This window comes from Varanus komodoensis, unplaced genomic scaffold, assembly GCF_004798865.1.
Source record: "Varanus komodoensis strain SLA01 unplaced genomic scaffold, ASM479886v1 scaffold43, whole genome shotgun sequence".
Taxonomy (NCBI): Eukaryota; Metazoa; Chordata; class Lepidosauria; order Squamata; family Varanidae; genus Varanus; species Varanus komodoensis.
In genome coordinates this window covers 4176348-4194600 of record NW_025335985.1, presented here as the reverse complement: position 1 = coordinate 4194600, position 18253 = coordinate 4176348, and the positions used below count along the sequence as shown (strand labels likewise).

The window sequence follows — 18253 nt, the reverse complement described above, 5'->3', positions numbered from 1 at the left end:
GCAGCAAACACAGGTGCATCAAAGGGGGCCGGGGTGGGAACAGTGTCTCCCCCTTTGGCAATGTGATCCTGTCATATTGAAGCTGATGCTTCTTGGTGCTTGCCACTTTTTAACACTTTGTGGAATAGCTGGAGTGTTGAAAAGTGTCAGTTGCGTGAGCAGGGCGCACTGCATAGCTTCTTTATGGGATGGCTAAGCATGTTGTGCAGCCCTGCCCTCTCTTGTGTAGCCATTCCATGTCATTCAGCTATTATAAAACCCCTAAAATTCCATTGGTTCATGAAGCTTGGACTTTCAGCTGCTCCTTTAAAGCCTCTAAAGGAAGCTGACATACTTTTCAATTTCAATTTAACCGAAGAGTCAGTTTGTTATTGTATTCCATAAAAGGGAATGAAGGTTTGTTACATAATTATGTTGCAGTGGACTGAAAGTTCATAATTTCTGAACACTAATGAGCAATGCACATTTGTTTTTTCCTGTAAATATACAAAACAATCTCATTAAACTACAAATACAAAAATACTTTCAATTTTACAACAAATAAGCAGACAAATTATGTACAAACTGGGAAAATACTATACCTTGTTACCAATCTAGCCCATCTACCTGGAAGTCAACATAATTAAATTGAGTAATATTTTTGTTCAATTGCACTAACAACTGCATGCTTGCCATAGAATGAGAACCAATCAGGGTTATTAGCGCAACGTTTTCATAAAATAAGTCTAAAGTGCTTAAGGCATTTCCTCTTGTCAACATACCAGTTTCATTAAACTAATATAAGTATATCCCATTGAGCAGCAATAGAACTAAGCACCTTGTGTTGGACTGTTTCACAGTAACTACTTTTTCCCATAGGTAAACAAATCACCACCTCTCGGCTTCTAGATGCCTGTTGAGATCCTCCAAATATACGACTGCATCTTGAATTAAGATAAATTGCAGATCAGTGGACTTGGGAAAATTCACAAAGTTATCCTACTAACTGGATAGACCTTGCACACACAGGGTTTTCTAAAAGAAACATTCTGCTTTTGGACCACACTTAATGGTTAGTAGGATCTTACACTTAAATGGAAAAATTCAAATGCTCTAATTTTAAAAGCCAGATGAATTAGCTCATTTTACAGTATTCAACTTTTAAATCTCTTAAGCATACTGTATTTTCCCCTAAACAGTAACTGGCATTTGATCTTAAGCCATTTATCAAAAAGTTTTTATTTTCACAAATCAAATGTGCAAAGAATAAAATGTGAGGTCAAGTGCTGCAAATAGAACAGGAATCACTATAAGAAGAGTTCAGATTTTCAAAATGGAGTAAATAAGGGCTTCCCAATAGCTAGAATCCATGCAAAAATTGAGTAGAAGGTATTTAAGTCAACCTAATTTTGTAGACTAGAGAACCATGAGTTTAATTTGCTGCCAAGGAATCTTTCCTTGGAGGGAAATTGAATAAACTGTTTAGATACATGTAGCCACATAAATGATTTTGATGAAGCAATTTATATAGTTCAGTTCAGCTGAAAAGTTAAACATCCAAACTGAATTACATTATTAAGATTCCATATATCCATTTTTCAAAATCACAACTAACCGCATGTGCTGTGTTACAAAAAGCGGTTTGTCACATCTGCTTCTGTGAAATTTATCAAAGAGCCAGGAGGTCGACAGAAGATTTTAAAAAAGGAAATTAACCCTGTGCTATGTTGGAAGAAGAAACAGAAAACCAAGACCAAATGTTTTAAGAACTGGAAGCAAATCTGAACATGCCTTAATATATGCTTCTGACACCATGGAGGGAACATAGGAGTTATGGATACTTTAAAACTGGAATGTACAATCCACTTTTTACAGCTAAAGCAAAAGCGCTTCAGAGGTTTGAGGCAAAGATTATTTGGGGCCTTTAAGGCTAAATACAGGGCATTTACAATGACATAAGATTAAGGTAGTTGATGCATCTAGGAGTTGTTTAATTATACAGTTTGAGTCCATAGAGCACAGCCTTCAGGACTCATCCTCAAAATGAAGATGGGGAACAAGAATTTAGTTTACAGACAAAAATTATAAAAAATGACTTGAATGGACTCAGTGTACACTATTTTCAAATAAATACACAAGGTGAAGTACATGATAAGGTCAGCCCATTCAGTAAAACTAAAGGGCTCTTACTAATGCAGGTGAGACTAGAAACAAAAATGTTACCTAATCCCTTCATTACAGAATGCTAATTTAATTTAGGAAAATAGAAAACCCCAGGAAATTCCTTACGTTCAGCTGTCTGATCACAAGTAGTATGATCATACAATGGTTAAGTAAAGGTGATATCTTCCATTCCACAAAGCGTTCTATGAGGTTAATGGACATTGTGCTCAAATCCCATCCCACAACACTTTACTTGCGATGACCATGTAGACCCTGGCAAAGTTAGTCCTGATGCCTGATATTGTAAAAGCTGCTTTAAGCCAAAGGTCACTGATCAAAACCGACGCATTTGTATTCCTCCCTCTTCCATTACACTGATTTGTAGAAATTCAGACATGCTTTAGAAAGTTTAAAGCTTCAGCGTATGAACCCTAGCTCACTTACATTTTTGAAAGACAGGGAGTGAATTAGAATCCTAGAGAGAAGAAAAGCAATGAGGGCTTTTAGGCTAAGATCATACTTGTCTAGTGGGTGATTGCAGCATGATGTGTAGTAGAAGACAAGCAGTCAATTTTAGTCTAAACTGAAGCACATTGCTACAATCTCAAATATCCTCTTCTCTAATAAAATGGTGCCTATATTCCTATTACACTGCAGATTCACAGTACACTCCTGCCAGCACTTCAGTGCAGCCCCCATTCATTTTGGACCAGATGTGCCGAGTCCTTAGAAGTTGCAGGAACACATTAAAACGTTGTTCACAAACTCTTTGAATAATACCTGCAAAGAAAACCAGTTAACCTAGAACTGGACACATCACTGGGCAACATTGGTTAGGCTACTGGATGAACCACTCAATCCATTTTCACTCTTCTGCAGTGTTTTCACAGCAGTTGGCACCTGCAGTCCTGTTGTCAAGGTGAGACCTCCACACCAAACCTAAAAAAAAATCAGATGTTTGAAAGATGAAAAGTCATCCGTAATTTCTTGCTAAAAAACCCAATTGTTGCTGTGCTTGGTTGTCACAAAAAGCTAGAGTTATCATGATGGAAATAAGACAGGCATGCACCTTTCCTCTCCACTGTTCTCCTCTGCCACAGCCACAAGACTAAAAACTTTCATTTCTGATAGACTAAGTTTAGTATTAAATCTGAACCCTGATATATGGTTAATCTTAACTATGATTCATGGAAAGAAAGCAGCTTTGTAACCTGTGATTTGAAGATGGCTTGCTTCAAACAAACCATAGTTAAGAATAGCCTCTATTTCTGTGACGCTTTCAATCTTTTCTTTGCAGCTGTGGGGAGAAGAGGAGAGGAGGTGTGAGCCCAAGCCCACTGCATCTTGATTCCATCGTTTACTGCGATGTCTGAAAGGTGCTGCTTATAAATGTGGCACAAACACTTTTCTGGCAGGAATGAATTGCTTCTTGAAGTTAATGAAGCATCAGAAACACTTGCTTTAAAATTAAGTGTAAATTATAGACAACATAAACGTTTTATTTGCTCTACAGGAATGCCAGTTTGGGGTTACATCAAAGAAACATTCCCCCCCCATAGAAATGTCTCTGTTCAATTAACAACTGTGGCATGGAGCAAAGCCTTTAATTTTGTAATTTAAATAGCTACCAGTTATGAGTTTTGTTTTAGATGTAATACTTAATATGCCAATAACCAAGTATATTTGTGCAAAAGTCAGACATTGATATGCCCAGAACTTGAAAGCTGCATCAATACTAGATGTGCCTTTTCTTCATTATAAGTTACAAAATATGATTTTGTTTGCAAGAATAAATCAATTAACAATATCCCAATCACTCTTGTAGCAGCAAGCAATTAATACTGACCATGAAGCCTGGTAATAGTGGTTGGGTAAATTTTGTTTTGAAGGTGTACAACAACTGCTTTGAGCTTGCATTATAGAAAGAGAGCTGACCTGAAAGGAGAAAAGCAGGTTAATACTTCAAATAAATTGCATTTTGTATTGTCTTCTTACTAATACAAGTTCTCTACTGCTTTAGTTTTAGAGTCAGGAAATAAGATTCAAGCTCTGCAGGAGCACAGCTGATGGCAACCCCTACTTATGCCTTCATATTATGAAGAAACCTTGCGGCCAGAAGGAAAGAGTGTGTGAGTAAAGAAATTACAGCATGTGGGCCAAATGCATTGTTGCTTTGTTGATTCAATCTAATTAGGGGTTGGTGATGTGGAACCTATTAAAACTCATGCTTGGGCCCACCAGACTAGTAAAGCTATTAAGAGTCCATGGGGCAATACCTTTCCACTTATTTTTAATGATGGTAGGGAAAAGGGTGGTCCTGTCATTAAGTGACATGAGAAGGGTAGAACCCCAAGCTTGGGGAAACAGGATCCTTGGTGACATGGCTTATCACCCCCTCAAGCTGTCTTCATTTGTTTACTCCCCAAACCTTTATTAAAGTCAATTGTGTGATAGCACTCTATTGACTTTAGGGGTGGGTAGAAAAAGATCTAAAATTATAGCTTGCAGAAGAGGGAAGAAAGTAGGTAAGAGACAGAATCCAGACATTGGGGGTGGGGGCATACCAAACATTTATCCTCCATAGTAATTACTGGTGGTACCTCGGTCACATTTTCAAAACACGTAATGTCCCACACTCCCAAAGAGGTTGCCTACCCCAATCTAGCCCAACAGTTTCCAACAGGCCCTGGAAACTTACAGAAATGTCTTTGTGACTGCCATTCCATTTGAAATTAGCATCTGATAAATCAAAGGTTTAGACTCCATGCAACAACTAATATTGGACCCACTCATCCTGTGGCAATAAATTCCATAAACGGGGCATGTATTGGTGTGAACTGCAGCATTTCTTTTGTCCTGAATCTACCATTTCATTGAACCACCTTGGGTGGTAGTATGAAGAGTGAATTCTCTAGTCACTCTTCACAGAGGTGCTACTAAGGCTGGATCACAGGGTGCAAGTTTGAGACCTGTGAAATGGGAAGGCCCTGAAGTAATTTCCTAACTTCTGGCAGCAACTCCTCCTCCTGCCATTATATTGCCCAAGTAAAGTGTTTACAGGGGTTGCCGCCTGCCCCTGACAGCATATAATTTTTAAATTAAGCTATTTTAATTTTCTGATTTTGAGTAGCATGTACCTGGAACAGCTGGACACTGCATTTTTTGAGGAAGGAGGAGAACACAGTCAAGGGGGATACCCATGGAGTGAGAACCACAGCCTTGCTGCCCTCACTGGCTGCACCCCTCCTTGCAAAGGCAGTTTGCCTGGTTCATATCTCCACTAGTCAAAATTACCATATATAAATCTTCCGATCTAAAATGGAACATCGAGGGGCTACAGCCTCAGCCTGCCTTGACTTCACTTTGGCAGGGAGCTGCTACTCCTCCTGTACTAAATAAAAAGAGCAGGGCATTGTGGAAAGAAGGAATGTGTAGGAGGCCCTGGGAAGCACTTTGACTGGTGGCCCATTGAACCTCTTCGTATCGCCAACTCTCCACAAGGCTCATGATAGGAGTTACTCGAGGGTGGGGGGAGGAGATGGCCGCAAACTTGGTCTCCACCCAATGCAGAGGTTCATGACCCAAGTCAAAATTTTCATGAAATTTTTGTTTGCGACCCGATTTGGTCATGAACCAAGGTGTTTGTGAGCCGAGGTACCACTGTGCAAGGCTAGTGCAGCACATGTGAAACACACCAGGGAAAACCAACATTCTAGATAAGCCCAAGACCCTAATCACTAATCAGGCAACATATTCTAATCTGGTGTTACTATTCTCTACTACCTATATATGTGAAATGAGTTTTAGTGCATGACTATTTAGCAAGTGGGACTGAAATATAAGTTTTTAAAAGTTACTGAAGCACTTTAATCTCTCCCATCCTACAGCTCAATACATTTTATAGCTTCTCTTTCCACTCTAACAGAGGAAATGTTGCTATTTTACTGCTCCTGGTAAATAGTCATTTTGCAGCAAAGCCATTGGAAGGATGCATCATGGAGTATATATAGCTGATGTCAGGGGTGAAAAAAGCTGCAGCAATTCAAAGCTGCATTTGCATTACAGGAGAGCCAGAAAGGCTCTGCTACCATTTTAGCTGTCCCCATTCCCACCTCCTGCCTCTGCAGTTTCAGAAGGCAATGGGGCACCATGAATGGAGGGAAAGGTCCTCTGGATTTTCTTAAGCTCCCCCTGCCACCACACCTGGCCCACTATGATTTGAGCACTGACACCAAAACAAAAGCCTTCTCAATGGTTAGTGGCCAACTGACATGCAACCCTGTGGCTTTAAAAACAAATGCAGCTATGTTCATTGCAGTTTGGCTTGTACAGGGTGTCCCAAAAAATTGACATTATTTGAAATGTGAATATCTGAGTAACTACATGTCCTAGGCAAACGAAATTAAATAGGCTTCATGTTGAACAATGAAAGATTTATTTATCAAAATCTGAACAAGAGATTCAAAGGGATGTAGATTTTCTAACCGATTTCACAAAGCTTCACAAATGTTCAATATGCGCACTGCCTGTGACACGACACGTCAGGTTGGTAGTCCACCTCCTGTCAAACACACTGTAGTATATCTTGTGTAACATTGCATAACTAGCATTAGTTTTTACACATTTTGTTAAAATTTGAGATCATTTGAGCAAGAATTGGCTATGTTATTAGACTACCAAATGATGTCAATTTTTTGGGACACCCTGTATAACTAGAAGTTTATATTTTCCTCTCTCTGTTAAGTTTTTTACTTGAATGTCACACCAGCTGCTTCCCACTCCAAGGAGGGGGGGCAGGGACAGTAGTACCATGGCTTTTACACTAAAGGCCATCTTAGCATCACGTATAGGTTGGTTCTCATCACCCTGTTTAAATAATGTTTAGCAGTATATGCAGAAGTGGGTTAACTTGGCATGTGCACCAAGTCACACTTGTTCTGAAGGGGGAAGAAACCCAACTTCCAAACAAACTCAGATCAAGGATTTCCAAAACATCATGTTATTTTAATTCAGTTATCTCATTAATCGGTCTGAAGACTCAAAATTACCTCCATCAAAGTCACAATAGACTCCTATCCTGTCTGGAACCATGGCATCTAGTGATTTTGCTTTGTTATTGTGTTTGGCTGCAAAGGTCGTCTGGAGCCAGTTATTTATATGCACACACCAGCTTGTATTAGTCTTTCCAAGTTGATCAAATTTCCCTAAATTTTTATATGCAACTCCTACACTGTAGGATTTGCAGTCCTTCTGAGCTTTCACTTCCCAGTAGTGCTGTCCATTTTCAATAGCAGTATCTCCTGTAACAAAAGAAAGAGCAATTAAAACTTTAATCTAGCCTTAAAGCACCCATAAACTTCAAGAAGCAGACAAAATTAACAAGTACAAACTACATATCAGATATGCCAGGGAAAATCTGCAATCATTCTGATACTATGTACAATCTTACCCAACACTGTATATGATTCCCCAGTAAATCTATCTCTGCTGCCCCTGATCAAAGGAGAGCGTGAGCTAACCGACGATCGCTTTGGAGATGGAGTGCCACTTCTGTAAGATGACAAGAAATGCGTTTGTATGGCACTGCAGTACACAAGCAATGGCCAGTATAAAATGTAAGTAATGGCAACCAGTTAGTCTGCACTCTTAACAAATTAACTTTTACTAACAAGTTTCACAGAAGCACTTGTGGTTATGTATGGCTCTCATGCTATTAAAGGGGCCTGAGCCAGCCATGCTGGAAGTCTCTAGATTTTTCAACACAAGCAGCCATGCAAAGAAAAGGGGTTACCAAGACAGCTGATAAATCATATGGTAGCAATAGAAAAGTTACTATTATAGGAAAGTGGAAAGGATATGCACAAGGCAGGAGTGAGAGAGATGGGCATTAAGCACAATTCTGAAAGAAGTGACTTCACAAAAATGCCTACATTTCGTCTGATTAAAAGTGAATACCTGACAAATCCCCAATCCCAACCGTACATCAGCTGTTGCATCAGTCTGCAACACTGATAATCTTATGGCCTTTGCCACTGTGCTGATCACAGTCAGTACACCTCATCATTAAAGTAGATTTCTCATGGGCAATCCAGGTATTGATGTATTTTAAAGCTGGTTCATTTAATGTGCAAACTGCCAATGTAAAGTATCAAAATTATTACATTGTTTACAGAATGAAGTACTACTGCGCATGTTGAAGTCATTTAATGAAACACTGAAAATATGCTCTGACTAAATAAAGCGTATTAAAGAAATGTTACTTACCAAAAGAAAAAAGGAAATAAGTGAGCATGAAAAGACAGCAAAGCCAAGAAAATTAAAGCATATATTCAGGGAAAAGAGATACACACACGCACCACAGCAACTGATCCTAACTCAAAGTAGTCATTACTACAAAGCCCACTACCTTCTCCTTTCTACCATAAAAGCAATCTTAGATTTACTGCCAAGTTATACAGAAAAATAGCATGTTCGTTAGAAAGATGTTGCATCTGCCATAAGGCTGATGCAGACCATGATTTTTCTTCCCCTTCAGCAAACTCTACTCAGATACCAACATGCTATTTTTCACGCAAGTGTTCCAACAGCCCTTCACCCAGAAAATGGCCTTTACAGGAACAGCCTTTACTAGTATACACAATAGTATTTTATGTGCATACTATCAGAATATATTAATTAGTGTATTAAAATATTTGGTACATTCAAAGCCACCAATTGCCTACATGAATGAATCCATGCCAACCTCTCCATATATAATTGCACAGTTACAGTGCCATTATGTTTTCCACTGTTTGATAAGCTACTGTCACTTCTCACTGCCGTTTTGATTATATTTTATTTGCGGAAGCAACAAAGAATAGTGGTCTAGAGACCATGAATTCTCTACAATGAAGGAAAACATGCAGTGCAACTGTAAACAAGCCAAGACATCAGCTTGGTCAGGAAAGCCCATTTAACTACTCAAAATTAATTCTCAATGTAACTCCAGCCAAGGGTAGAGAAGGCACAAGGCACCAAAGCTGGAATCCATACTGCAGCAGACACTGGCTAGCCCTTACTCCTGTTGTTCTTCTCCCAGGTAACGCATAGCAATGCAAAATGCAACATCACGCTGCATGTTTTGCCACCTCACTTCCTGCACTGCTGCTTGCAGAGGAAGGAAAACACACAGGGTAATCACATTTTGCATTAACTGAAGTTATTGGAAGGAAAGGAATTAAATAAGGGGCTGGGTTGAGGGAGCAGTTCTGTGTCTGCCAGAACAGCCAGTTCCAGCCTGAAATGATCCTTCAGAAAGGAGATCTGTTGATGCAGAAGACGTGACACTCAGGGGAAGCACGGGGAATAGCACAAACTGCCTGAAGGAATGGCCTCTACAAAAAGCATCTTCATTAGCAAGATGCTACCTGATTGAGACTTCTGGAAGGAAATCTAAGGGAGTAGCTACATCAGCTTAATTCTAGCAGTGTCAGATCCCTCCCTTTACCTTGTTCTGCAAAAAGATGGACTGAGTCCAGTGTCACATTATTATGGAGGATGTGGCCTACCATAAATACCACATGCATTAGCACTTAGCTTACTGACAAACTTGGCACTTTCGTGTTTTCTATTTTCTACATTTGGTGTCAGAGGTTTTCATTGACTGTTGTATACCATCTTGGAAGCTTTGCAAAAAAGCAGTTTAAAAATTGATACAAAAGAGGATCAATAAGGAAATTAAAGGATCTACACAGAACACATTGGCTTGTCTACTGGTAAAGGCTGTTGGATTGATTCATGCCAAGTCTAGAACAAGGACTGAAAAGAAAAAATTGAGAAGTAAAGCTGGAGGATAATCCCTAGGGCTAGGAAGAGGCACATTGTCACCTTGTATGGTTCTTCAGAAGGGTAATCTGGCCACTGTCAGACAAAAATAGGTAGTTAAAATATACTTTGTTACTAACACAGTCTTATTTAAAAAAAAAAAAAAGCAGTAACTTAGTCCTTATTTCCTTGGCAAGCATACTTTTTCTTTGTTGGTTATCATAGCCACTGTACGCCATTTAAACTTTCCTAAAAATGAAACACCACTTGTTCACAAGTTAAAATAAAGCAGATATTTTAAGAAATTACCTGAAATTTGCTTTCCAATACAACAAATAAGCTTCCTTTGAGTTTTACATAGGTTTTATGTAGTTCACTCACAGTTAGAACACAGTGAAATGAAAAGGTGCACCCATTACCTCTCTTTCATACAGTTAGTATACAGTAGGTATGTCAGTAAATTTACCATGGAAGATACTGTTATCTCTTCACTGTAAATGCTTAACGCAGAGATGCAAGAAACAGATGGATTAACATGTACCTTTTTGCTTGCAGTACAGAACTACATAATTTGAGCTTCACAGAGGCTTTTGGCAGTCTGTGAAAAATACTTTCTAAAATCCCTCTATTACCTCTTAGACCAGGATAATTTTCAGCATCCAAGCATGCACGCTCAATTACAAGTGTCTATATGGTCAGTGTAACACAAACACTGACCATAACACTAGTTCTCAAACTGCTCTGAGTTGTGGTGACAGCTACAGTCCCAGAAATACGTCTGTGGACTGCTATGCCGGTTTTCACCAGTCTCAGTGTTTTTTTTCTGACAGCCTTCCCTTTTCTCCAGGAACGCCTGTTTGTTCTGCTGAATTGAATGAAGAGGTGGCTTTGTGGTGGGAATGTATCTGCCTGCTCTTCGCCAGTGCTGTTCCTTGGGAGCAGAATGATGTGCCTTACGGAAGGGTGGCACTTCTGCTCCTTCGGGGTCTCGTTCTCCAATCTGGCTGGTGTGGGTGTTTACTGCATGCCGATAGGCTTCAACATTTTTGTACTGGGATGCGGGGGAGGGGTTATTGCAAGACAGATGTTTACTGTTGAGGAGTAAGTTGATTACTGAAGGATCTGCATGAGAGTAAGTTCATTTTTCTAACATGCTAGTCTTAGGAAAGCACAATGTTGAGTTTTAGATGCAAAACTTAACTGGGTTTTGGACTAAAATGCCTATATTTCCTGACCACTGGCAATGTTGGTTGGGGCTGATGGGAGTTGTAGTGCAAAACACCTGGAGGCCACCTGGTTGCCTGACATAATGGATAGTCCCTTAAGAAGAAGAGTACAGCTGTCACCACTGGCAGCCATTCCAGCTTCCTGTGTAAAGGAGGATGGGCAGGATAGCAGGGTAATTCCATCAGCCCCGCCTGCTGAAAGAATTACATTTTTTCTCTTCCTTCTCCATTCTTTTTTCATTTACTTATCATGTCTTGTTGGATTATAAGCCGGCAATGTATAGGTTGTCTCATGTAACTGATATGCAAGCCGCTCTGGGAGCATTTTTGACTGAAGAGTAGTTTAAAAATACTTTGATTAAATAAATAAACTATACCAATACTATACATCCTTTCCTTTCAGCAGATAAGGAACCATTTTTACTCATACATTCCTCTAGAAAAACATCTGTTTAGACTGTCATGTGATGTTATATCACCTTTTCCAGAACAAAGAATGACTGATTTTTAACACAGGTGCAACATTATGTGCTTCAAGAGTTGCCTCCGAATGCTAGCTGTGAGACCATTCAGTTCCAAGAGAGTAGTGAGCTCATGTAAGTTCAAGGCAGTGGGCCTGTTTGTGGGATGTGGGTGGCTACCATTTTGAATATGCAAGCCCCACACAGGGGTTGTTGTCATGCGAATCTGGCAAGCATAACCCTCCCAAAAGAACTTGTGTAACTCTGTTGCTTGTTTCAGAGTTACACAAGGCTTCCTTCACTCTCACAGAACTCATATTTGCTAGGCTCACATGACACAAAACCCTGTGTAGGGGTTGCAAATGCAATATGGCACCCATAGGTGCTGTAACTTGTCATGAATAATCCACTACATGTGGCAGTGTATCATCCAAGCTCAGTCCCTAAGAGCACTAAGAGTCTTTTCTGCATACAAAAACTTCTTTCACAAATCTGTATTTACTGTGTCAGACTAGTATATGACATCTACAAGTTACTTCTGAGGAGTTATCCTTACCTGCCTTTGTTCTCTTTTCCTTTAATTTTATTTTCTTGGCTTTTGCCTCCTGTGGAATCCCACTCAACATAAGAGTCTTCAACTTTCAAGTTAAGATGAGATGAGGAACCATCCAGATTAAATAGAAGAGCTGACCAATGAAAATATGCAAATTGAGACCATCATTCACATCTTTTCCTTTAATGCAAAGAACGCTAGCATTTTTAAACTTGGTATCAACTTAAGGCTAAGCTGCGTATGACATTATTTACTTTTTTATTTTAAATTGTGCTCAATTTGACCACTTTTGTTTCTGTAAAAAAAAAAAAAAAAAAGCCATAAGCCCCAACCTAAAACATGCTCTTGATCAGGGTCCTACATTATCTTTTTGAGGAAAATTTCAAGAAAGGATATAGCTCTATGGTAGAGACTGTCACATTTTCCAATTTCCATCTGAAAAAGCCATTTCTTAAAGCAATGGTGCAATTCTGACTTGGCCAATTTGCTGTTAAAGTTCTAGGACAAGTGCAGGAGACTGTGAGAGGTTCAGGGGAAATTTTGGGGCCGCATACCCTCCATACAGGTCTAACAATAACTAAATAAATGTTAAAGAAATTTAAATGGAGGCTGTAGCAGCTACAGAACACCCAAAGGATCAAATTAAGCTTGTAAGAAAGAGAATTCTGACCCTTTATGTGCTTATTTTCTAAAAAGAGATTGTGGAGGGAAGTAGGGTCCACATGAGTCCTGCAGGGCACATGCTACCCATCCCTGCCTTAGGGTCTCCTTCTAGCAATAGGCCTTTAAAAGTTATGAATACGTACAGGAAGCTAAAGCTAACTAAACTGGCACCAATAAAATGGCAAAATAAGTCATGATTTGATCAGCAGACCACTGGAAGATACAGGTTACCAAAAAAGCATCTTTTCTTTCAGTAGTGAACCATGTACTTTAAGAGGAAGAATGCAGTTATTTCAGTGACACTATTTCAATAATAATAAGACTAATGCAAAATATATATTTAAGAAGCTTTCTAAGCATACTGCTGTAGAGTCGGAGTGTCACTGAGATAGGTAATAATATTCTTGGAGGTCAGGAATGCTCAATACAATCCAGCAGCCAGAACAGAGTCACACTGGAATTTGTTTTTGTGCAAATTTAATCTTTGCTACTGCCAACTAAGCAGAATAACTGAGCCTATGTTGCTGTGCTTGCCTTCATTTTTTTGGAAGCCAAACAATAGTTGTCATACTGAAAAGATCCTACTGAATTAGAATGCATCAAAGAGAGTTCTTTGGTATTTCAACACTGACATTTCTCTAGGAAAGGTCAACTGAGAGTTTGGCCAACGGTCAGTTTGAAGTGAATTTACCAAGCAAATATCCAGTCCATATGCCCAGTATAAGCCCAATGAAGTTTTACAGGTAAGTTAGAAGTGTTCACTTATTACCGAAGCAAAAGTACAGGTGTCCGGCTGGCATAGGTTGAAAAGCCATGGTACTGTTATACAGTGGCTAATGACAGTTTGCTAAGATCAGAATAATGCATCTTCTGTGATGGGCCCAAAGACAGCAGATGCAAAGCTGAGCAAGGCAGGTTCCTAAAAATATTTTCATTCGTTCTAATCTTAGAAGGGCAAGATGTGGTGATACAACCAATTACAAATGTACATATGGACATCTGCAAGCACAGTTGTCAGAAAGCCAAGTTCTTTTTAAATATAAAGCAGACACTGAGATCTCTTCCTAGCACTTTGTGTTGTAAAGTTTAAACGATGTCTTCAGTTTTAGTTTTTGGAACCTTCTCATATGGTCTATGGCAGCTCTCAGTCAGCAGTAAAGGTTTTCTAGACATTTTCCTTCGCCCAAATGCAGGTACAGAAGCAACTGGTAATTTCATAGGGTACAGAAACCTGATCTCTGCATGGGCCCTTTGAATGACATCATCAGTATGCTCACATTCAACCCAGGTTGGCAAGAGTTGTCATAAACTGACACAGATGCCAAAATCAGTTGAGTGAAATGGCATTTATTCTAGGTGTTCTGTTTTCACTTGAGAAGCATGCTCTGCAAGCCACTATATCATAACGTTTGTTTTCCAGCTACCACACTGCATCTCAGTAACTGAGGACGAGAAGCAGTTCTTGCTCCTGTGTATTCATAGCCAATATGAAATCTGAACCTAATTTCAGCTTTCAAACCTAATCTGAACCATATTTAAGATACCACATTATGCTAATATTTAACTATGCTGTTTTACCTTTGGTCTCTAAAGTCACTGGGTCAGAGTAGTCCCCAGCTACAGCCTTGTTGCAAGCTCGGACACGAAAATTCATGTATTTTGAATCAAACCTCAGACCTAAAAGAGAGTGAAGACTTCAGAAACACACTGCTACCCACTATGATGAACAAAGAAAGATTAACAGCTTAGAGCGATAAAGAATTTACATTCATATGAAGAGTGCCCTCTATTCCATAGCTACATGCAAATTAAGGCATCAATAGTATCTGATGCCAAGGAAATTAGATGAGATATTGAAAATCTCTAGACAGCTTCCGCTACAGGGCAGTATAGTAATGAATTATATAATTATAGGGCCTCCATTTTATCATGCTCCAAGTATAACACAACAGATTTCTTGTTTGCAGGGCAACCGAATGTAAAATATTAAGTGGTAATTAAACTTAGGTCAGTGCCTTTATCTGATATAGATTGCACCTAGATCTAGTTATAAGTAATAGTGCACTCAAGGAATCTTTCACTGAAGGGCAGACCATGATTATATAATCACTATACAAGAGATTAAAAGGCTGGCTATTAAAAGCCCTGAAGTATGGAAAAAATAAAGTGTAAAACCACATTATAGGAAATAGAAGAATAATGACAAAAATGTGTCCTAAGGGACTGAAAAAAAATTGGCCAACTTTAACCTTTGCATGCCATTTTATTTTGTATTGCATCTAGTTGCTACTATGGTTTTATTACTATCACTTTCCAAAAACATAGCTGAACAAAAACGCTATTAGGTTAAACTGAACCTTGCAAAGATAACTCACTGAACTTTCAGGAAGCTTTGGAGGACAAAACCAGAGATCTGTAGGTGAAATTGGGCCCATAACATAAGAGAAAACAAAAACAATGAAGGGCCTTAGTGAAATACTGGACTCACAGTAAAATAATGGGGTTCAGTACACTCCAACATCTAAATAATTTATGATAAATAAAACATTGGTGCTGTATGTCAAAATAAAGCCAATCTGGTACAGAACTAAACCCCTGGGGAAAAATGCACTCCTAGTTTTCAGTGGACCCACACATTACTTTGTCCTGGCTTGCATGTAACAACAAACCAAAGCATGGGTTGAGCACGGGCTGTCACTGTGGATTGTTATACGTGAAGCTTGCATTAGCATAAATATGGGTTTATGACTATGAACATGTAAGAAAACAAGGTAAAATGCTAGATTGTGAATTCTTGGTTGTTAATGGTTAACAACTCATATTTAAATCTTGATGCAGGGTTCACACATGATAACCCATGATTCAATGGCAAACCATATTCTACCTGTATAGAGTTGTCACTATGTATAATGGCTTTTTGTATACACAAAAATGTACCAAACAAACAGTTACGCTAGTGCCTTTGTATAACCCACCAAATCGTATTGATGTGGTAAGCATGATATCAAATTATTTTCTCTACCATTCTGAGACACTGCTGGGGACAGAACAGACCCAAATTAGGCTAAAATAATGTTTCATGGTTTCATTTCCCCATTCATTTCAACAGAGCTAGACCAGGACAGCTTGGTGATTTAAATATACATTTTTAAAAATCTGGAAAGGGGGTGCAAGATGAAGCACTACAGGACAACCTAAAGTGGAAGAACCTGCTAATTACAAAGAAACTCAGCTATGCTAGACAAGTATTCCAAATATTTCAAATGGCTGCTAATGTACAAAGCATCCCCATTACCTGGGAGAATTAAGGTACTGTACTGGATTAATAGTTGCAGAACTGCATTGTTGTAAATCATGTCTTACTTTTGCAATGTAATTTAGTATCAGCCCAAAGTTTATTCTGGGTAGGAAACTGTCCTGCCTGAAATATTAAAACTGCCTTATTTTTAGAACAGTTACAATAGACAATAGTATTTATTAAATGATATTACACATTGATTTTGAAGGTCACTTCATATCCTAGAAAGTACCATTAGAATGCAAGTCAACCTGCCCAGAAGAGTAAATAAAAAATTACCTGATAGTGTATATTCAGTGCCCTTAATATAGTCTATAGTTTCCCAGCACCTCTCATCTTTTACTCGAGGAAGCCCATCAAAGTTGGTTTTTCTGTACTCTAATACATAGTGATCAATTTTGTTGTCTTCTTCTGTCATTTGCCACGATATTGTTACACAGTTGTCAGCTACAAGGCAATCTGATAGAACTATCTCTGGAGCTCTGGGAACTGCAGAAGGAGTAAGATAGGAGACTGTTGGAAAACAGAATGCTACCTATATAAACAGAGCATTAGTAAACCAGAATGTTCCCTCTATGATTTTATGGCAAGACCCAACTGGTTGAGCACAGACTTGACCGGAAAGTACAGCTATAGAATTTTTAATGCCCTGAGGCTGATGTTTTGACTGGATCACTTATGGCCTGATCTCATACATAAATACTCAAATTTAATTTAGTGCATTTAATGACACTAGTTTGCTAGAAAGTATGCACAGGAATATAGCCTTAAGCCTTTTATGTTGCATTTCAAAACTACATACATTCAATTGTGCTATTAGCCATAAATATATTGGCCTTATGTTGTGACTTACTGCTTTTCTGGAAGTACAAGTCAGGCTAACCTACCTTTAAACATTAACCATTTTTGTACTAAAAGAACTGACAAGTGGTGTATTATTTAATACATTTATATCCTGATGGCATCCTTGCAAGATCAAAAAAGACTGGCTAAGGCAGCTTATATAGTTCTCCCCATTTTATCCTCATCACAACAATCCTGTGAGGTAACTTATGCTAAGAGTCAGTGACTAGCCCAAAGTCACCCAGGGAGCCCCATGGCCAAATTGGATTTCCTGAGTCCCAGTCCAACATCTAAACATTGCATTATACCAACTCTCAATAGTTGCTTAGCTATTGGAACAGTATACAACATTAATATTTCAGAAACTCGAGACTTTTACCTATCTTGCAAAGGTGTTTTAAGAAAGGAAGGGAAGGGGGTGGGAGAGACCCCATGAGAACTAATTTTCTGGATTATAATTAACTAATCGTAATTAGTTAATTTCCTGGATTATACCCCTGGCCAGACAGTTTAGCATTACGCAGTTTCATATACCATGGAAAGGCAAAGCGAACCTGCTTATAAGGAAGAGGACAGATCAGCCAATACTAATCCCAGGTTTGCAGCAGCTAAGATGCTAGACCAGCTGTAAATTGACAGACACACTAAGAAACAGGTCCTGAAGCATGAAGATCTGCCCTAGAGGGGTGTCTGGGTAATTTGTATTTGGAAAAAGGAAGGCTATTCAGTTTGGAATCAACTTCTTACCAAGAGGTTACACTGTTGTTATTATTGACTTTGGAAATACGCTTTGTTTGTATCTTTAAGCCAGTCTGACTGACCTGCATTTACTTAAATCAAGCTTTTAATTAGAAGGCCGTTGCCTTATGCTTGAAAGGAGGGGTAAAATTATGGCCTTGACAACTGGCTGCAACAGGTAGGATGGTGGGATCACAGACACACCTTTCTGAGGTCAAAGCACCGTCTTACATCCGATCTGGGAATCCAAAGAACTCTATGGCCCCCCTCAGATGCTGTCTAGGAGTCACAGGATCACCCCTTTACTTGTTAAAAACTTGGGGACATAAGCACCTATCAAAAACTGAATGCAATAAGGTCACATGCTCTAATACAGCACTCCTCCAGTTTGTGCTTTATGTATCAGATACCAATCATTTTGGTGTCATACCGATCTTTTGTCCTTCTCATTCTCTGTGCATGTTCATGAACCTGAGAAAACTGTGGGCAACTGTGGGCTCATTCTCACTCAAACAATGAGCACGCC

At 39.0% G+C, this 18253-nt stretch overlaps 1 protein-coding gene across 4 annotated transcripts in view; it reads right to left on the bottom strand.

Moving 5' to 3' along the window:
• Positions 1–500: 500 nt before the first annotated feature.
• Positions 501–18253, bottom strand: part of FSD1L (fibronectin type III and SPRY domain containing 1 like) — a 39935-nt gene continuing 22182 nt past the window's right edge. The window contains exons 7-14 of one of the 4 annotated variants that reach the window (XM_044443885.1): positions 16426–16635; positions 14427–14525; positions 12189–12318; positions 10009–10041; positions 7592–7692; positions 7191–7442; positions 3989–4077; positions 501–3081 (exon numbers count right to left, since the gene is read on the bottom strand). In XM_044443885.1, coding sequence (XP_044299820.1) covers positions 2959–3081; positions 3989–4077; positions 7191–7442; positions 7592–7692; positions 10009–10041; positions 12189–12318; positions 14427–14525; positions 16426–16635 — 1037 coding nt within the window. In that variant the 3' untranslated portion in view covers positions 501–2958. The remainder of the gene's footprint in view (positions 3082–3988; positions 4078–7190; positions 7443–7591; positions 7693–10008; positions 10042–12188; positions 12319–14426; positions 14526–16425; positions 16636–18253) is intronic. The other 3 variants (XM_044443886.1, XM_044443887.1, XM_044443888.1) reach the window with 3 other exon arrangements.